The sequence below is a fragment of the Crotalus tigris genome, unplaced genomic scaffold (assembly GCF_016545835.1).
Source record: "Crotalus tigris isolate CLP2741 ecotype Arizona unplaced genomic scaffold, ASM1654583v1 scf7180000017611.44802233496:7321179, whole genome shotgun sequence".
NCBI lineage: Eukaryota > Metazoa > Chordata > Lepidosauria > Squamata > Viperidae > Crotalus > Crotalus tigris.
Window position 1 is genome coordinate 1,785,932 of NW_024096511.1, and position 21,668 is coordinate 1,807,599.

Consider the following 21,668-nt stretch of genomic DNA (forward strand, 5'->3'; position numbering starts at 1 on the left):
GAGAAAAATTCAGATTATGGCAGTCCCAAGGCCATAATTTTCTTTTTGAACTGTGCAGAGTCCAAGCATGGAATCTTTGAACGCAAGACGGTAATTGAAGACATAAGCAAGATTGTGTTTTCCCAAAATACTAAAGATCTGCATTCTATGTTTTCAAAACCTTTGAAAATACATGCACGTAGGCACATAAAAGCTCTCAAGAAGTGTTTCAAAATATTGCTTGTCCAAGAAAAGAGGGAGCATCAAAACAATATTGCAAAAATCAGAAATGCTAGTGCATAGTCAAGATAGCTACTTGCTCCCCAACTAGGGTTTTCTTTTTTTATATAAATCTTTATGGTTCTTTAGTAGTCCATCTACCTGCTGCAAGTCTGCAACGGCAAAGAACATTACAAATTAAAAAACAAAAAAACAACCCAACCCAAAGTCCATTTGGCATTTACAAAATTAAATTACTGAATAAAAATATAATTTGTTTTCATAAAACTATGCTTCATACAGTAGTAAAAAAAAAATAAAAGCAAGCTTTTCTTAATAAAAAAAGGAGAAGCTATCTAGATCTCCATTAAGTAGAACAGTACTTCAAATAATTAAAGGTTAAGTGAGCATTTACAGACAAGGTATGGCCCTGCCTTAACTTTCATAGTAGCATTTGCAGTAATGCTTTTCCTGCAGTATTTCAGACCAAGACATTTGTTCAATGATTTTAGCATAAGCTACTGATTGAGTGCCAGCTCTCAAAAAGGAAAAAAACAACAACAAAAACCTAGACAACATTTTCATTGGCACTGGAACTCAGGTAGCAACTCTTCACTGAATTAATACTGTGCACTTGATCTCCCCAAACATTTTTAATCATTTAAAATCACTGTGTTGTTAAAAATCTGCATTATTAATAACTGCATAATATTCAATACCTGATAACTTAATAGAGTAAAGCATCATCAGTGTAAGAGAACTTTGATCTGTCCATTTCCCCTTTTAAAGTTGGGCAAATTCCAACCTGATTAATATATGCTTTTGTGAATGTATGCACTTTGTGCTGCTCCCAAATGCTGTACCATAACAACAAACAAACAAATATACAAAAATGTTTTTCTCCCATGTAGAAGAATGGTAAATCCAAATCAACTGTTAGAGTGTTTTGAAAAGAGAACATAATGCTTGTTGGCGGACTTTTACATGACCAGAGTTCGAGTTGAGAATGCACCCATGTATTTGCGTGCTGGGTCGGAGAAAGTCAGCTGATCCTCCGTCTTCCCACAGAAAGCTGAATCCCATGTGTTGCTAAAATGCTAAAGACAAAAAGGAGAGAGCAGAATTGAGAAACAGGGTTTTTCTTCTCCAACTACTTAACACCTAGCCGTGTGACATTGAGAAGAGGGACGTCCAAAGGCTGCCTTACAAACCACAATGATAAACTGACGATGGACACAAACCTTGGCTTGTGTACATGTATCTTGATCTCAGGTACCTAAAACATGTGTATGGAATTGTATCATCACTTGTCCCTGTCTCAGATGTCCCAAGGGAAGTCAATGGGATTGCCATCTAAAATACATAAGCAAAGTACTCATAGGGGCTTAAGTCTCTTAGTAAAGACCAGTCAGAACGATAAGAGCTCAACCCTGGCCTCCAAAAACCTGTTTACTCTAATTCGTTACCAGCTTTCTAATTAACTTGGCACTCTCTCTCCAATCTGCTTTGTTTATAAGATTAAATTTCGGATTGTCAGGACAAGAACGGACCATGACATTTTGATTAGGAATCTATTATTCTCTCCAAAGGCTTCTATTATAATTGCTATCGGTACAATAATAGGAGTCATGGCAGAAGATAAGTTTATAATGTCCTCTCAACCTTTTATAAAGCTTTGCAAACGTGACCAGGAAGAAACTTCTGTTTTATGCCTCTAAAAGATGAGTATTAATTGTTGCTTTTGATCTGGTTGTCATGTTACTTTCAGTATATTTCTATGAGAGTAATTCTGATGTTGCACTGTGGTTATTTATTCAGTATATGAATCATAGGGTGCAGCAGGTAACATGAAATTCAGGATTATGATAAAATGCATGATAGAGTCAACATGATGTCAGCCACCATTGTCCTGTGCTAAGGGAATCAGTGAATCTTAAGACTGCCTTCTTCTATATCACCCTGCTTGAATGTTAAGATCTTTTAAGGCTCTTCTGATGGATAAGAGAAGAAATAACAACTGCAAAACTTCCCAAGTACTCTTTTAGGTACGCTGTAGGGGAATATGTGCCTGAAGTCTTTCTTCTCTTTCTCCTCTAACATTATTATAAATTATGTTTGTCTGGACCCTTTCAATTTTTTAGGCTTTGGCCTCTAAGACACCAGGCATTGTGTGTTTTAGCAGTCTGCTGCTGCCTTTGGAACTGCTTTCTATTCTGCATGTCATGAACTGAAAAACAGTGCATTAAAACCAAGCTAACACTTAAGAATGTTCCAAAACAAGAAAGAAGCAACAAAATCTTTACATTAATGCACAAAAGGAGAATCAATCTTCCATAGAGAAATGTAGGGGGAAAGGTGAAAGGCCTTCCAATAGAAACACATTTCTTAACTACAGTCTATGCTTGCAATGTTTACAAAAGTTGAAAACTGAACACAACACTGTGTTGGAAAGTGATAAACTTGTTCTGTAGTCTTGCAAACTATCTCTTGCTGCCTCCAGTCATCAGGAAGGACAAAAATGTCAACATACCATGGAATTTGCTGATAGAGGTAAGTATTGCTTTCTTCTAACCCATTTGTTAACATTTACTGCTGGGCAATCAGAACTGGTACTTTCACAGCAGCAATTCCAGCAACCCTAATTATAAAACCTACGAAGATACACAACCTTCTATCTCTGTGACAGAAAAGATACATTATGGCATGGAATACTATGTATGTTTTTTAAACACAGTCATTTACTGACCATCCAAACCCACAGAGATTTTTGTGACTGGGATCTCCAATGCCATCTAAACTGTACATCCATCACAGTAAGTTTTTCGATGAAGCAACGCCTTACTTATTCTTTAAAATTCCAGACCTTGGTAATGGTCCTTAATCAGGACATTCCCAAAATGATATAGTGTGATACAAACATCAGACAAAGATAAAATTTAACTAATTTTTTCAATGGTATTACTACCTTGAGTATTCTGCAGAATTAAAATACAATTTAACCAAGAATGGTACAAATCAATTTTAGATATAACACCATAAAACTCCATAAAATTAAAATAGATCAAAACCACCTACATCCCCACAGAAAAAAAGTGATGCGACAAAGAGCTTAACACTCTAATGTGAACCTGAGTTAACTATGCATTTTTTTCTTGATCTATATGACTCCCTTAGTTCTTCTTTGGTCTTCAGTAGTCCTGTCATTAAGCAATCAACCGTCATGTCAAAAACAGTCCAAATATGTAGCTATGGATTTGTAAAACAGCACCCTCCCACTTTATTAAGTTTTTTTTTTTTACACAGCATAGTCCTCTGCAAACCACAGTCAAAGGCAGGTGTGACATACATTTTACCTCACAGATATGCCACAGTGCTCTTCATGATTTTAGTAGACAGCCTCCTCTCTCTTGAGCAGCTGGTTAGACTTCCAGTAATTCTGAACACTGCTTAACTCCACTGAGTCAGATCTGCTCAGGGGAAATAGCAGCTGCTGCCAGAATGACTGATCTCTTTTTGTAAAGGATACTTGAAACCCCAAAATGGTTCTGATCATGGAAAATGATGAACTTCTGGTAAGATCTGCAGGGAGTAGTACCAGCAGTGGACGTTCCTTGACATGATATGGGATAAGGCATGAAAGAAACTGTTCCAGGTCCCTTCTAATGATTGGCTGAGAGGTTTCTTTCTTTTAACAAAGAAAAGCACTCAGGTATATTGATTAAGATACATTTCCAAAACTGGCCAAAACTGTCTGCCTGTCAAACTAAGAGAAAAGATTTAACAGATCCAATTTAACTGAGAAGTTGATCAATACGGTCAGAAAGTGACTATGTGAGTTTAATTTTGAAAAAAAGTGATAATACTTATGCCAGAAATCTTCTGATTTTGTGTAGTCTGCTGTAGAAAATAGGGTAACACAAACACATAGATACACATTTTGTATATGGGAATAGAAACTCTTAAGTTAGGATTGCTGCATATGACATTCTAAAGAACAGTATGTGAGAATGAGGGACGAGTTCTGGCAAAACTGCAACACTCAATCAATGATAATTGCTTGATGAGTATGTTGTGCACTGTAGTTTTGTTTGCTTGAAGATTTGGTTTTAGCTTAAGTCTATTTGCAAAAGAATGAATATAAATCTAAAAATGTGATTGCTGAAATGATTATTTATGATGAATGACTGTAAAGCAGGGGTGTCAAACTCAATTTCATTGAGGGCCGCATCAGCATTGTGGTTGCCCTCAGGGGGCCGGGTGGGTGTGGCCAGGGTGGGTGCAGCCTACTGGGTAGGTGTGGATGGAGAGGGTGTGGCCTACTGGGTGGGTGTGGCCAGCTCTACATCGTTCGTGTCAAGGTTGTCTGTGGGGGCCTGGGTAGGAGTGGGACAGATCTGAGGGTCTCTGGCAGAAAGGGGTGGGACCAGGGCAAGCGCCAAGGCATGGTCCAATGGAGGAGCCTCACTGTTCCTCTCAGGCCATGGGGGGGCTGGATGGTGGTGCGGGCTGCCCGGAGCCCTGGGCAGTAGAGGTAAAATGCCCAGCCTGGCCCTTAAGCACCTGTGGCACCAAACCCAGCCCCACTTCCCCAAGGCTGCTGCTCAAGGTTCTCCTGGTTCCTTGCTGTTTCCAGACGGCCTTGTGGAGCTAAGACTGAATGCGTTTCAGCATAGATGGCCAGCACAAAATTGTACATTGGCTCCTGGCCAGCCTGGGCCAGGGCAGAGGGGGTCGTTCCCTCACTGTTTCCAGGATGGCTTCGCAGGCCACATGAAACCACTTTGTGGGCCACATCCAGCCCCCGGGCCTTGTGTTTGACATGTCTGCTGTAAAGAATTCAAGGGTAATAAAAATTTCTGAATCATTTTTAATTTTTCGTAGTGTGAAGGGGGAAAAATGGAAATAAAAGAAAAGTAGAGAAAATTAGAAAACTGCAAGAAAAAAGTATGTGTCTTGAATGAAAAAATATTAAAGACATATTAGATTTCCAGCAGGAAATATGAGAAATAATCAAAAATATTAGACAATAAGTGATGGAAAAAGAAAAGGTGTTGTATGGTACGTATGTAGAAAAAGTTCATTAAAAATAAACTTGTCAAACAGAACAAGAAAGGGCTGTTCCTTGGAGGATTATGGCTGAAAGAGCAGAGAAAAAAACTGAGAGATTTTGATGAAAATAAAAAATTGAGCGAAGATGGTTAAATAAAAATCACCAGTAGAAATGAATGTAATTAAAAAGAAAACTGATGAAATTGATTCCTGATGAAACAGTCATGAGGAAATGCTGGAAGGGTGTTTCAGAGATTTGTATAGGAATATGTTGAAGAGTAATATCAACAACCTAAGATATGCAGATGATACCACTCTATAATGCCAGAAAGTGAAGAGGAACTAAAGAGCCTCTTGACACAGGTGAAGAAGAAGAGTGCAAAAGTTGGCTTGAAACTCAACATTAAGAAAACCAAGATGATGGCATCCGGCCCTCTCAATTCCTGGCAAATAAATGGGGAAGCAATGGAGGTAGTGACAGATTTTATCTTCCTGGGCAAGATCACCGCAGATACGGACTGCAGCCAAGAAATTAAAAGACGCTTGCTCCTGGAGAGAAAAGCTATGGCAAATGTATACAGCATACTAAAAAGCAGAGATATCACCCTGCCAACAAAAGTACGTATAGTCAAGGCCACAGTTTTCCCAGTTGCAATATATGGCTATGAAAGTTGGACCATAAGAAAGGCTGAGTGCAAAAGAATTGAGGCCTTTGAATTATGGTGCTGGAGAAGACTCCTGCGAGTCCCCTGGACTGCAAGGCGATCAAACCGGTCAGTCCTAGAGGAGATCAACCCTGACTGCTCTTTAGAAGGTCAGATCCTGAAGTTGAAACTCAAGTACTTTGGCTACCTAATGAGAAGGAAGGATTCACTGAAGAAGAGCCTAATGCTGGGAAAGATTGATGGCAATAGAAGAAGGGGATGACAGAGAATGAGGTGGCTGGATGGAGTCACTGAAGCAGTAGGCGTGAGCTTAAATGGACTCCAGAAGATGGTAGAGGACAGGAAGGCCTGGAGGAATGTTGTCCATGGGGTCGCGATGGGTCGGACACAACTTCGCAACTAACAACAACAATGTCGAAGAGTTGGTGTCCAAGAAAAAAACTGATCGAAAGAAAATAATAAATGCTGTGAGAGTACTGAAAAAATAGTAAGGATACTAATGTAGATTGTGTAACTGGAGAAATCTTAAAATATGGTTGTGATTTACTTATGGAATGGCTGTGCAACTTGCTAAATGTAGCTGTGAAGACTGCATTCATGGCTGATGACTGGAAGACTACAATAATTGTTCTCTCTTTACACTCTATTGTCTGCAAAAGCTATGCTGTTAAAGCAACCAATTATATTAGTTAACAGGCTTCATTTGATGACAACTCAACACCTAAACAATCTTCACTCTAATATCCAAAAATGGAATGAGAACAGATCAAAGGGTACAGGAATGTATTTCAGCTTTGAACATTTTATAAAATGATTTCCAGAAGCTTTAAGGTTTCATTTTCTATCAGGTCCAAGTTTTTCATATGGCTCATTATTTGGTAGGGAGAGGGCAGACGTTATTCCAGTCAATAAATAAGTGGTAGCAATTACAAAAAAAAAAAAAAGTCCGTCTGGCTGCTGCCCTCGTTTCACATGATATATAATGTAAACAGTGGCCTGACCTTTTTATCTAAAACCTACAGAAATGAGTAAGGATTGGTATTCATTAGAAGCACTCTGTGACCTGATAATTGCCAAGAATAGTCACACCCTAAAGCTCATCACAACTTTGGGATTCTATTTGTAAGCAAACAGAGATGGTTGATTCATGAGAACAAGTCTGAATAGTTTCCCTTTCGAAGTGTTTACAAGGTTCAAATGATGGCCTTAGTTTCTTGCTTTTCATAATCTAGGCTGAGATTGCTATCCCACTTGTAATACTATCACCAATCTTTTTGTGTGAACTAATACTGAAACAGATGCACTGTATTAGTTACCATATGCAGTTCTAAATAAAAATATTCACTTTGCTCTCATAGGAGCTGGGAATACTTTCAATTGTTATGATTTGCCAGGTTTAGAAGTTGGTTTTGCACAGGAGCCCTTGGAATTCTCAGCTATTAATTCCATACTTGTTTATTCACACACAGACACATTCATTTCAAAAACAGGAAGTATGTTAAATACTCCTTCTTGATTTCTGGTGATATTTCACTGGTAATATTTTTTATTAAATGGGTTCAGATTGCTAGCTGCTCATTTTATAATATAAAGTTAGATAGCATCATGATATTAAAGAGAAATAGTATAAAAGTAATCCAGAAAGAAGAAAGCTATTTTTCTAAGGCACAGATATGGTAATTGCATGGATGCAGCTACAGAAAGAAGGGAAGGGAAAGTCACAATCAGAGTTTGCTACACATTAATGAAAACTTCCAAGCCCTCTGAAATTATGACTAGAGGCTACCTGCTTACAGGGGAATAGAAAAAGATCTCCACAGCCAAGGGGACACTATGAAACCAATGAGCTTTTGTTGCCTACAGTGAATAGAATGCTGCTGCTTTGGTTCCCTCTCGTTGTCTTCTTCAGGTGATTGCTCAAAAGCAAAACACCGCCACCTAAACAGTGTCCTATTCTCTAGGCAGAGACCTATAGCAGCCATCCTTGGTCTGGATTATACATCTCAAGTCCCAGAATAAATGATAATAGCCACACTAATTATAGAATTCTAGGAGTTGTAATCCATCCATCTTGAAGCATTCTCACAATGGCAAAGGTTTCTTGCAGGAATGCTTTGTTAGTCAATATTAGCATCCGAATACTTCCACAGCTTCCTTCCTAATGATGCTCAATAATAGACGCTTAGGATTTCACTCACTTAAAGCTGCCCCTCATTAATGATGACCTTTACGATAAACCACTAAATTTTTACTAACTTCCATGTGACAATGCCAAACACAGATGAAACCAACGGTGGTTCTCGTGTTTCTTTTCGATACAGTTTAGTTGGGGCTACTTTTAACTTGGTTGTACCACATCAATGGTGGCCTGCATGTTTTGCATTAGACCACAGAGGTTATGAAATTGTGGACAATTCGTGTTATCCTCTTACCCTCTCTTACGAAACGTGTTTCTTTTTTTCAAAGCAGATTTCCTGTTAGCACTTTTTAAAAGTTAAAATATGGATAACAAAGGTAACTTTTGCATGTTTACATTATGTTCACCTATTATCCATCAAACCATGGAATATTTTCAGCTGTATCATTCTTAGTTCATTTTGTTACATCATTAATCCTACCTGCATATCCTTCTTCTGGCAACAAAATTATCTCACTTATCCTGTAACGTGTCTTCTGTTACCTCAGGGAAGAGTGAACAGTAAACAAACTCTCCAGAGTTTAACTGGGATATCCAGTTAAGTAAAAGTAAACCTCCAGGGAAAACAGCAGTAAAGGCAAGATTGGGCAAAGGTGCTTTCTTAAACCTACTCAATGTAATGGCAGATTCACATATTACATTTTCCTGCAAATAAGTACGGTACTCAAGGAACAAGGCTGTGTCAAACCAGTCTTCTTTCATCTGCCATTGTCTATGCTAGTGAATTCCAAATATTTTCAGTAAAATTTATTGTATATTGGTATACAGGAAGAAAATATTAAAGTATCTATTCATTCATATATGTGTATTGAAAATATAGCCCAATATATATAAATAAATTTGCACATTGAAGTGTAGCATAGCTAAATGTCTTTCTTAATCTTTGGGAGTTAATTGAATGAATGAATGATCTAACTGTCCAAGCCTAGTGAAGTCAATCTATTAGTCTAAGTTTAAGATAGTTTCTCCTTTGATAGTGGCAGCTCTTCTTTATCTCTCCATGCAGTCATTTTTAAATTATTATGACCTCCAAAGCCCCTAATGTGGATTTTGCTGAATTATGGTGCTTCTGCAGAAAAATATTATCTTCGAGCAACACTTACATGAAAACTTTACTTCAAACAGAATCCCACCCATCCATCCCACTTCTACATCTGAATTGTTAAGTTTCTATAGTCAACAGAGACAACTACTAAAGCAACTTCAGTGAATGAATTAGAACATGTTGAGGAGCCTCATAACCTTTTTTTTTTTTTTTTTGCTGGTTCGCTTCTTGAAAGAAATACCACAACAAAATTGCTGTGTATTGACATCAGAGCTCCTTCCTGGGAAAAATGACCAAAGGAGGAATAAACATAATGAAAGCTGGCAACCCAATCCAGAAATGGATTGTGCCCAAATACCTGGAACAGTTGTGGAAGGCAGGAAATTTAGCATCTGTGTACATTTCCATACAGCTCTCAAAAGGCATCACCATCGTTTCAGGTTAACAAAGGGAGGAAACATCATGTACAAACATATTTTCCCTTTTTGTGATCCAACCCACCAAGACATTGAATGGACAACTTAATAGCTTCTATCTCCTGATTAGAAAGGGGAAATGGATCAGGAAGTACACTATCTGAGTTCCCACAATCAATGATCTAAACAATTGCACACAAACACAGATTTATAGTCTTAAAATTCTCTGGCTACCCAAGAGCTGGATTGGAAAGAAGCGCATTTATTTCCCATTTGTGAGTTCACACTAAAGAAATAATCTAATGCCAACTTTAAGTTAAGGTAACAAGGCATTTCTATTTCATTTACTTAGGGAATAATTGTTTCTAATGTAGTTATTTACATAAATAGCAGTAATGAAATAGTCTACATATTCTGTTGCCTCAGCTCTGTAGACGTGATTAAGAATAAATTCTCATGAACTTGGCCAACATAGCAGTAATTGTTGTCTAATTTATATTTGTAAATAGCAAAGCCAGAGGCAAATGTTTTTGCGTTATGCCTACGAGACACGTTCAAGCATTAGCACTTCCTTGATAGGTGAAATAGATTTTCATCATTAGACCATTTTATATCGGAACGAGAATGAAGCATGTGAATCTAATCTTGTCTACAGTAGTTATCCCAGATTCTACCAAATAGTGAGAGTTGTTTCTTATCATTATGTTTTACTTCCAGGCTTCCTGTAGGTATCTAGCAGAGATGCACTGACAAACTAAATAGTAAACTAGACACAGAACTTTGATTCCATCTTCCAGGGGTTTTCTTATGATTATAAAAGACGCAATGTATATTCAACTATTCGGGAATAAGCTGAATTCAAAGTGATGTATGAGTGGACATCTCTTGTACTGCAAAGGTTTTTACATCAGTTTTCTATTGGAAGCTAATTAAAAGAGTCAAAGCACTGATCCAGCCAGCTCAATATTTTCCATGCAGAGAGAAGTTCTTTTCAAATCTATCTGAAGATGTCCGGTACTGAATTAGGTTCTCATTCCCATTCATAAGAAGTCTTGAGTTCTACCACTCAAAAAGGCAATCTTGCAGTGTTTGCTATTCTTCCATTCAACTCAAAAATCAGACTTCAAGCTGAGTTTCATGTGGTATCTGAATGAAAACAACCTGATCTGAGGAAGTTCATATTTCACTGTTACAAAAACAAGGCCACCAGAAGTGGGGAGTCAAAAAAAAATATCAATGTTTTTTGGCTTCCTTTTCCTTTACACTTCAATATAGTGCCCCCAAACCCCCCCCCCCCAACTGCAGAAGAAAATAATGTCACTTTTCCACAACTGTACCAAAAGCCAACAGGTTCAATTATAATGTTTTCCCAAGAACTTCTTATTCCTGGAATAGTCTACTTGGTCAATAATACTGGATTCAATAGCTAATTAGGTTTGTGTTCAAATCTTATTCAAACACATCTACAACATTTTTCCCTTATACCAGTGTTTCTCAACCTTGACAATTTTAAGGCATGTGGACTTCAACTCCCAGAATTCCACAGCCAGCAATGCTGGCTGTGGAATTCTGGGAGTTGAAGTCCACATGCCTTAAAATTGTCAAGGTTGAGAAACACTGCCTTATACAATAAGGTGAGATCTTCAAGTTTTACAAACAAATTATTCTTTGAATTGAAAGAAGAATTATTTCTCCATTTGGAAGGAAGTTCAATGATTATCTATGGAATTTTACAAAAAGAAAATGTGTACCTGAAGTGGGCTACTTGATGATCTAGTTCTATGAAATGTGAATAATTTATGACTGTTGTCTTCTTCTTCTGATGTAGGCATCTTTAAATGTGAACTGGTCAGCAGATTCTGGGGAAAAAAAGACCCACACTAAAATCTTAACTGTGTTAAGAATGGTGTATAATGTTGAACGGATTATTTATGATACAGTGTTATAGGACTGTTTGTTTATCTCTCTCCATCCTCCTTCCATCCTATCAGATTGCACTTAAAGGATATTTGAAATTTTGGCGTACTCAACTATTGGAATCCTCTGAAAAAATAAAGCATATAGCAGATAAAATTAGAAGGACTTTAAAAGACATTTTTGAAAGGTGCAATACTACATACAGGTAGTTCTCGAGTTATGATGGCACCTGGGACCAGAATTCTCAGCACTAAGCAATGCAATGATAAAACATGATGTCAAATAACTGCATTGCTTAGTGATGGCAATCCTAGTAGTTGTAACCTCACGACTGCACAGGTCATTAAGGAAGGTATTCACATGACCATAAAGGGAAGAGATGGGAGTTCCAGGTAAGCCAGCTGGCTGGCAAAAACTTACCAGGTACTATAAAGCTATAGATTATGAGCAGATGGGTGAAAAAGTGACAGCTTGCAATTTCCCACTGGCTTCCCCACTGACTTAGCTTGTAGGAAGCCAAGCAGGGAAGGTTGCAAACGATGATGAGCGTGAACTGGTTTGCCAAGTGCTTGAAGTGTGATCACATGACTACGGGGATACTGCGATGGCTGCAACTTTGCGGACTGGTCAGAAGTTTGTCACAATATTTATCTGAAAGGAGTTTTTAAACAACTTCAAGTGAATGTCTGAACTGACATTATGCTGATGTTGTGGAACCAAACCAAGTCACACATAATATTAACAAAGTGGTTACTAAATAATGCAGGACTAAACACTGGCAGTTAAGCAGACGAGGAAATTATCCTTAAGCAGCTAAAGCAGCTACTGAGAGGGGTAACAACTATGAGTGAACTAGTAGGGAAAAGGAAAAATATTTTTTGGGAAGAGTTTAAGGAACATTGGATCATGTACCAAAACTTTTCAGTATAGAATAGTTAGTGTGGCATTTGCATGTACTATGCTGGATTGCATTCTCTGAATTTAGTAAACTTTAAATTTAAATCTTGGTTACTGAAACAAAAGGTGGTTGTATCAAGTTCCTAAGGAAAATGATATTCAATGAAAATAATTTTTATTAATTTTTTTAACAACCTTCAGTGTAAAACTCCCGTGCAATATGCTGAATTGAAAGAGATTAAAATGAGGGCATGCATAAAAAAACATGATTGACAAAATATTAAAAATGTAGTCTAACACAGGATTGTTCAGAAGCCAAGTATTTTCTAGTGCTACTACCTCCAAAATTAGATAACAATACAACTGACAAAAGTATAAATATTTACCTAAAATATCTTGTTGACTAAGCTATTTTGTATATAAATTCTATTTACATTGTATTAGTTTATGCTTTTTATAGAGGATGCTGATTAGTATCTCTTCTACTGGTCAAAGTAAGAAAGGATTTCATTGCCTCATCACTTAGCAAACATCTCAGAGATCTTTTATCTTAGAATGTATTAAGTGCATCTTTACCCAACAAAAGGAAAGGATAGACATTAGGAAAAAAAATAAACTTTGGCATTAATCAGGCTGACATTAAATCTGTTAATATCACCATATTTGCCACCTATGAGCAGATTGCCATAGTCATAGACTTTGTATGGATAATATAATGAAATATGGGACTCATTTATACAAAATACAATAGGTTAAAAATGGGATAGTTATATAAATGTTCTAGAAATGTATAATAATTGCATTCAACAACTATATATTTATTGCTAAAATGATCTTTTTTCTTTGCTGTTTTTTTTAAAAAAGCACTTTCCATGTGTCTTTTCTTAATCGATGCACTGTATGTATTTTTATCTATGTTTCGCTTGTTTTCTTTATTTTAAAAAGCCATAAAAGAATTTTAAATCCTCCTCCTGTTAATATCACATTGTCTTCAGTGGAGAAATTGAATTAATTGCCTCATGCTGAAATAAGTGAATTTCCCCTTTTTTTTTTAGTACTAATATGTTTGCATTTCCAAAACAGAATGTGAAAATTATGGGTACCACATCCCCAAGGTGTAGCCTGTGGAAAACTCCCCTGTACAAGCTTTTTCCAGCTATTAGTAGACTATAATCTGGGAAATGCCCAGATACGGGCTATTCTTTTCTTCTTTTGGCCTCAGAACAATCAAGGTTGTGTAAACAAAAACTACAACAAAAACACCCCAGCCCAAGATGTTGAGATGTAGGGCATTAATACATACAGGCACATCTTCTGCTGATGATGCATATGGGAAGAGCTGTGTGTTTAGCCCTTCCCCTTCCCAACTATTTGAGCAAAGGAAGTTTTCTGCTTTCCCTGCTGGAGAATCCACCTGCAGGCAGGAACAAAAGCCACATTAAAATAAAGTTGATTGACACATTCTGTCTTGCTTAACAGCAAGTGCATTTTGACATAAGCTTTGGCACCAAACTTAATTCAGTCAGCATACAATGTCCTGAACTACTCCACGCAACAGAGATAAGCTTCGAGTTTGAAACAGCTGTTTTTGGTGTTCTGAGTGTGAAAGAAAACACACAGTTTTGTTCCAACATGAAAGCATTTAGAGTGTTTGGACTGGGCTGTTGGATGAGTTATGATTGGGCTGCTTTCTTCAAATCTTTTTCCACTTTAACCAAATACAGCAGCAGAGATCCATTATGTCCTTGCTGCTATTGGTTTAGCCATGTCAAACTTGCGACGTCACATGACGTCGTGCAACCTATCAGGACAGTTTTGCCATTGCTGGCAACGGGGTGGGCGCGGCTTCCGCAGGATGCGTCCGGCTCATGGGCCGGCAGTTTGATACCCCTGGTTTAGCCTATGTGGGGTAATACAGGAGCGAAGTGCTAGAAAGGAAACAATGAAGCACAGATAGAAGATTGTTGGAGCTGCCTGGTAAATTATTGCTTTTCAAAAAGGTGATGTTTGAGTTCATCTGAATGCAGTGGTGGGTCCCACTGGTGTAGATAATGCAAAAGTGCATGTTTATGTGCATTGCTTTGCTTCACACAGAAATATTATGAATGCTACAGAAGCTATTTAAATGTAAATACTATTTGTGCAATACTGGCTTGCTCAAATTTGCTATGTATATGCATGCTTTCAGAACTTGTAATGTTGCTGCAGTATTTATTCATGCAATTCAAAAGCACTAGTGGTCTTTTTTCCCACTCTGTCAGTCACTAGACACCCCTCTATGCAAGCAAAAACATCAGGAAAAGACACAGTTGCTTTTACTGAGCTTGTTTTTAAGCTGACAAGCTAACTGCAAAAGAAAGAAAAAAGATTTACAAAAAAAGAATGACAAAAAATGGTCAAAACATCAGGAAAATCTCACAAGGAAATGTACTAATTAAAAATAATATTAAATAATCTAGCTGCTCTTTTTGTCCTGCCATCTGTTGGCTGATTGACCCATAAAGTTTGTTTTAAGAAACTGAAAATATTTCTTTCTGTTGAATGGGCAAAAATAGGTGGGTAATAACAGATGCTAATCAAAGTAGATTTCTCAGTTGATGAACTGCGTTCCTATTGTCTCTAAGCATTTTATGTTAATATTTTCAATTAAAAACCTTGTCTTTGGCTAAGTTTCCAGCAGTTAGGATATAAACATCAGTCAGCTTTAAATTTTAATTAAGCCGGTATTCAGGTCTGGGAAGGTTGGGGTGGGTTGGGGCAAGGGAACTTTTTTTTTGTAAAATTTTAAAAATTTTCAATAAAAAAACAACAACAACAACAACAAAAACATCAGTCAGCATGACCATCACCCCACTGAACTCTTCTTGCCCTAAACAAGTGAAAGGAAGTACCGGTAGCAGCTGGTAATAAGTTACTAGAACTGGAATAATTAAAATAATTTGAGTTTTGTTCTAAAGGAACACAGAACATTCAAGTGTTCAATTACTCCAAAGGAACAAGCCAATGCAAATCATTCTGAGAGCATTTTGAATGGGACAGACCTGTTCCAAGCTTGAAATAAATGGATTTCTTGTGTCATGTACACCTCTAACACTGCACACTAGCACTCAGGATCTGTTCACTTTAAACAAATTTAAACTTGCTGTTATTTGACTGATCTAACATGAATGTAGACAGATTTCAAAGACATTTCTTTTCTACTAAAGATTGCATCTTATGTTGAAAGATGTCTTTTCACTGAGTGGATTATAAGCCTGGACATGTTTTGTTCAATGCAAATTATTACTCTACCAATGATATCCAAAATAATCTAATCTTAATAGATAGAGTAAAATAAGCCCTAGTGAAATATTGTTCACTATCTGCATAGTGGCATTTCATGAAATTGGAAGTCAGAAATAGCAGTACTGTACTACCTTTATAGGACTATTATTATTTTTTTTTTTTGGACTTCCTATCGGCAACTTCACGCGTTACTTTCAATTAACCAAAGTTTAGAACCATTTCTGAATATTCTGATTAATTTCTCAAAAATGTAAATTAGAATAGCAAGTTCTTTTTTGAAAGCATCCTGCCAAAGTTGATTTTTCTGAGGCAGTGCTTAAAATGATTTAGAAGCATTTGTTGGCAAACAGAATGGAGCTTAATGTAACCTTAAGTAAATACAGTTTAACTTGCCTCTTGTTTGATTTTCTTCAGCAAAGGGAAACCATTTTCACATAGGCTGGATACAATGCCAGATTCATCAGACTCCTGTTTGATGACATCTTGCAGATCATCTACCAGGTGAGTTGGTGTTTGAGGCTAAAAGGAAGAGAGAGAAATACACCTGAACAGCAGAAAATGCTTTATAATAGAGCTAAACCCCAGAGGTTTATGTAGTTTGGTGTTGGACTCCTGGATTGCTTTCAAAAATTGGCACAAAAGTTTAGTGTGACCTCAGGGGGAAAAAAAACCATATTATCTATATTTCAATCGCTATAGGCGCAAATTAAATTAAATCCAATTTGATCCTACTAACTTTCGGCATGCAGTTCTTGGCTTATTATATAGCCAAGTGCAGTCATGTTGTCCATTCCCAAAGATTATGTCCTACTGGAGCTTCCAAAGAAACCTCATTAAATCATCCACTAGCTTCCTATTTCTCTTTTATCAGTTCTGAAATTCTGACAGGCCTTCATTTTGGCCAGGCTGGACACAGAAATGCCTTCTCCTAAATGCCTTCTCCTATCTGTCCGGGTATTACAAAAATAATTTCATCAGTGTGCATCCTTTTCATCATTCCCTCTCTACAAAGAATCCCCAATGACTTAAATAAATAAACCCTATCTTGAAGAAATTTCAGGGTAAGACAGCATGACTTCTGTTTATCAGTTCTTCTGCAGGCCATTGGTTGCATATATCTTTCTGAGTTCACCACAATAAACACTATCTGCTTTTCCTCAGGTCTGAACATTTGTATTAATGTCATTTCTTTTTTATCTTTATATATTTTCACTTTTGCTTTTATTTTTTTTTCTGACTTCTGACCACATGACTGTAACAAAGGTTTGATCGATCATTAAGCTAGTGCCCTTTCTTTTCTTACCAGCATTTTTAGGGGTCCATATTTTAATTCTTGAGCTGCAATTGCATTTTTAAATGGAGTTGGTGTTCTTGGAGAACTCTCTAATATTGATCTTTTGATAGCTGGAGTTCTGAAACTTACCAAAGTGAAAGAAATAAAGAGTGAGGGGGAGGGGAGGAGAGCGAGAAACAAGTTCCAAGCCATTAGTTGAAAATTTTGCTTAGAATACACCTAGAATATTGCAAAAGTTAGAATGTGTTACAGCTGCAAATTCCCCGTTTCACTCTCCCATTTATATTATGGAAATACTCACACTGGCTTGTCTTACAGGCAAGCTAAGTGAATTTATCTTTTTGTTTTTAAAATTTATTTGCACACCATTATTCAAACGCTTTAGAACAGGGGTCTTCAACCTTGGCTCTTTTATGACTTGTGGACTTCAACTCCCAGAATTCCTCAGCCAGAGGAATTCTGGGAGTTGAAGTCCACAAGTCATAAAAGGGCCAAGTTTGAAGACCCTTGGATTAGAAGATAATTCTATACATAATAGTAAATTGATTAGCGCTGCACATATAGTCCTCATTAAGCATCAGTTTGAAGTTATGATGGTACTGAAGTAGGGGACCAATCACCTTTCTTCATAGTTGTAGCTGGCACAACATCCCACTGGTCACATCATCACAATTTGGCCACTCATCAACTGGCTCAAAACTGTAACAGACACAGCATCGTGGTCATGAGATCACCATTTGCAACCTTTACCGCTGGTTTCTGACAAGCACAGTCAACGGGAAAGCTGGCAGGAAGTAGCAAATGGGGATCACATGACCAGGGGGGCACTGAGATCATGGGCAATTGCCATGTTAAGTCAAATGATGCTGTACTTTGCAAGTGCATCACACAACAATAGAGTTGCTGGTCTCAATTACCATTGTTAAACAAGGCCTACCTGTTTTTAATTTCAACGTCAATTGTTTAAATCAAATAAATTAACTGGTGTAAATAAGATACTTATTGCTGAGTACAGAACAAGCCTATACAAGTACTATAGTCCTCAACTTAGAACAGTTCGCTCAATGACTGTTCGAAGTTACAACGGCACTGAAAAAAAGTGAGCTATGACCGTTTTTCACACATGTCCAATGCAGCATTCCCATGGTCACGTGATTTGCATTCAGATGCTTGACAACTAACTCACATTTATGACGGTTGCAATGCCCCGGGGTCAGGTGACCACCTTTTGCAACCTTCTGACAAGCAAAGTCAATGGGGAAATCAGATTCACTTAACAACCATGTTACTAACTTCAGTGATTCCCTTAATAAAAGTGCCAGGAAAAGTCGTAAAATGGGACAAAACTCACTTAAAACAAATTTGTCACTTAGCAATATAAATTTTGGGCTCAACTGTTGTCGTAAATTGAGGACTACCTGTATTACACATTTTACAAGCAGTTTATAGAAAGGATTCTGCTGTAAGGGATAATACGAAGACATAACTCTCAAAAATCATGACAACACTCTTTACTATGTAGCTTGCCACCTTAATCATATTGAAAGGGGCAACATCACTTGAGTGCTTTAAGCACCAAGCTATCTTTCACTGAGGCAAAGGGGAACATAATTTGCACAGCAATTCCACACACATAAAAAATAGCTGCAACATTCTCACTGAGAGTTGAAACTGCTGTCAAAAATATGATTTAAGAAGACTTACGAATTATTTTCTTTGTGGCTCTTAAATGCTTGGTCTTTTTGAAGCGCTCCTGTAACAGCGACTTTATGAGTACACAGTGGAGTGGAACTTAAAGCGGGATTGTCCAGATCCAGACTTTCTTGGATAGAAGAAGTGCTGAAGAACTGCAAAGGTACATTATGTTATAGAATTAATGGTTTTTACTTTTGAAATAGCGTAATCAAGTAAAACCAAGAGAAGTGAAGAAAAGGAACTCACAGTGTAACTCTGAATATCAGTACTAATTTCATGTAATAACGTAAATGCTGTTATGCATTTTGATTACTGTATTTCCAAAGTTTTTACATTTCTGTTGCTTTAGATTATTTCTTTAGATTTCTTCCAAGGTGATATTTAAAGAACAACTACCTTTTCAGTGGAATTTTAGCTATCAAGGAAGAACAAATTTTTCTGAAGATTATGGTATCCTCCAGCTAAAGTAGAACAACACTGGATTTTTTAAAATAAATTCCTATTTACCTTGTTAAAACATTATTTTGCTTTAACAGCATGGGTAGTAAAGGATGCACAAAGTTTTTAAAATTTAAATATTTGACTTTGTTTGCAAAAGACTGTTACATTAAAAAAAAACAGAACTGCAAAACTAGTATAGATGAATTCGTTAACTTGTCATTTTAGACTTTTTCCATTTAACCAAACACATTTATGTTTAAATCTTCTATGTGACCAAGACAATTTAAATATATCCATTCAACTGATTTGTAAGTCACACTGCACAGTTCCTCCAATACCATTCAAATTTATTTTCATTATTAGGTTAATGCTTTTTTCTTTTTAAAAATGAACTTGTTAGTACATAATTTGGAAGTTAATTGTTTAACCCAAATTCTGGGATTATATGAAACATCCTCCAAAATGGATGAAATAAAAAAATGATTACAGGAAACAGGAATGCTAATTTTGGACAGATGAAGGAATTTACAAGCCAGAGTAAAGCAAACAGACAACAAATCCTCCCCAAATCACCAAGAATTAAATATTTAGGTAAGTTAGATTCTTTCCTCTCTAAACCCAACAGTGGGTAGATTCAAAATCAGAATGCAATTAACAAGCACCGCAGGGATTAGTCATTTGCCCCAAAGATTAGTTTCTCCATGTTGTTAACACCTTACTAACTTAGAGAATTAGTAACAGTTAAACAGAATTGCTCTACCTGGGAAGGAGAGAAAGGCAGGCTTTTGACAGGGGAATGTTTAGGAGTTGAGCTGCTGACTTCAGTAAGAATGAGGGACTTATTATGACCATTGGCTAAATGGTTCATGGGATGGCTTCTCTTTGCACGCAGAATGACCAATGGAGGTGGGCCACATTTGGAGCCAGTCAAGGACTTTGGCAAGGCAAAGGAATCCTGACTCAACATGGCTTTGCTTAAGTCTGCAAGAGAGTGTCCTTCCAGCTTACACACATTGCTGTCTGTTTTCTGAAGCTGTGGGGTCCTGTCTGAGGGAACCTGGGTAGGTGAAGCATTTGATGTTTCTGAGAATTCAAAACTGCTGCGATCACCCCATGATGACAGATCCTGGAAACAATGGGGGAAGCCACGAATCTATGAGAAAGTGCATGTTCCTCCTACCTATTTTAAGAAGCTCAACTGGATTACTAACATAACAGCATTAACAAAAGGAGAAAGATCGGTTCCTTTTTAATTTGAGTTTGACCCAGTTGTGATACTGTTCCAAAATGTAAACATTAAGATACAAATCACCCCAATGATATTATTTCAAAAAAGAAATATCTCAAACTGGCTGTTTAATCAATTGTAAAAAGTCTTGTTACACAAAGATATTCTCCACTGACTAAACTTATACAATAGCAACATCCTTAAACAGAAAACTGTATATCAATCAGTATGTATAATGTTATAAATTTTATGTATCTCTTAGTTTATTAAAACTCTCGTCTCAAACTACAGGGCCTAAAAGAATTCTTACTCTTTAGTTAGAATCCTTAATACAATGATTTTATTGAAATTATGATTTAAAAAAACTCAACAGCACTATAAAAAAAGCCAGGATCCAAAAGTCTAATATATTACTGAAACAAAAGATGTAATATCATATTACTTTTACAGCTTATGTAATTTTTTTTGCTATAATTAGGCACACATTATTTATAAAGTTTGCTTTTTATTAAATTTTTATGCCACCTATCTTCCTACAAGGTGACTCTGCGTGGTTATTCAGCGAATAGCTGTGTCATCTGAATATTCATATTGAGCAGAATTTCCAGGATACGTGCATTCTACATTTATATGAGTTTAATAAATACTACATTCTTCAAACAAGGCAAACTTCAAACTAGGCTAACCTGTTCTTATTCAGAAATACTTGTATTTACTTAATAAGACTTAACAAGACTTAATTCCGAGTAGCCATATAAATGACTGAACTTTAAGAAATTTAAGCCAAACATTTTAGTAGCCATATAGCAATGGTGAAAACTGTTAAAAGTAGTCCTCTATTAACAACAGTTGATTTAGTTCATTCAAAGTTACAATGGCGCTGGAAAAAGTGAGTTATGACCGTTTTTCACAATTATGACCTTAGTATCACCACGATCATGTGCCTAAAATTTAGACGTTTGGCAACTGGTTCGTACTTATTACAACTGCTGTCCCCCCAGGTCATGTGACCCCCTTTTGTGATCTTCTGACTAGCAAAGTCAATGGGGAAGCCAGATTCACTTAACAACTATGTTACTAATTTAACAAATGCAGTGAGTCACTTAACAAATGTGGCAAGAAAAGTCGTGAAATAGGACAAAACTCTCTTAACAAATGTCTTGCTTAACAACAGAAATGTTGGGCTCAACTGTGGTCGTAAGTAGAGGACTACCTGTCTTTAGCTTTTTATGCTGGAGGCCAGAACATTTAGTATGACCATATATAAGAAAGCATACTGTTGTAGACATAGCATGCAGATTCCCCTAAGGCAGTTACACGTTAGAAGATTATCATTCTACT

The 21,668-nt window shown here is 36.9% G+C and overlaps 1 protein-coding gene and 1 long non-coding RNA gene across 6 annotated transcripts in view; one reads left to right on the top strand and one right to left on the bottom strand.

Annotated features, from left to right (window-relative positions):
* Positions 1-300: 300 nt before the first annotated feature.
* The window catches only part of MYB (MYB proto-oncogene, transcription factor), a 43,005-nt gene continuing 21,637 nt past the window's right edge, over positions 301-21,668 (bottom strand). For 2 of the 5 annotated variants that reach the window (XM_039323549.1, XM_039323533.1), the window contains 7 exons: positions 19,860-20,225; positions 18,668-18,810; positions 16,973-17,087; positions 16,063-16,188; positions 13,688-13,798; positions 11,322-11,429; positions 301-1,295 (listed from right to left, as the gene is read on the bottom strand). In XM_039323549.1, the coding sequence (XP_039179483.1) occupies positions 1,179-1,295; positions 11,322-11,429; positions 13,688-13,798; positions 16,063-16,188; positions 16,973-17,087; positions 18,668-18,810; positions 19,860-20,225 (1,086 nt within the window). In that variant the 3' untranslated portion in view covers positions 301-1,178. The remainder of the gene's footprint in view (positions 1,296-11,321; positions 11,430-13,687; positions 13,799-16,062; positions 16,189-16,972; positions 17,088-18,667; positions 18,811-19,859; positions 20,226-21,668) is intronic. The other 3 variants (XM_039323564.1, XM_039323556.1, XM_039323540.1) reach the window with 2 other exon arrangements.
* On the top strand, positions 1,326-20,955 carry LOC120299118. The gene is made up of 4 exons (XR_005554344.1): positions 1,326-2,748; positions 16,084-16,170; positions 18,712-18,818; positions 19,992-20,955. It is a non-coding gene; the product is annotated as an uncharacterized LOC120299118 (long non-coding RNA).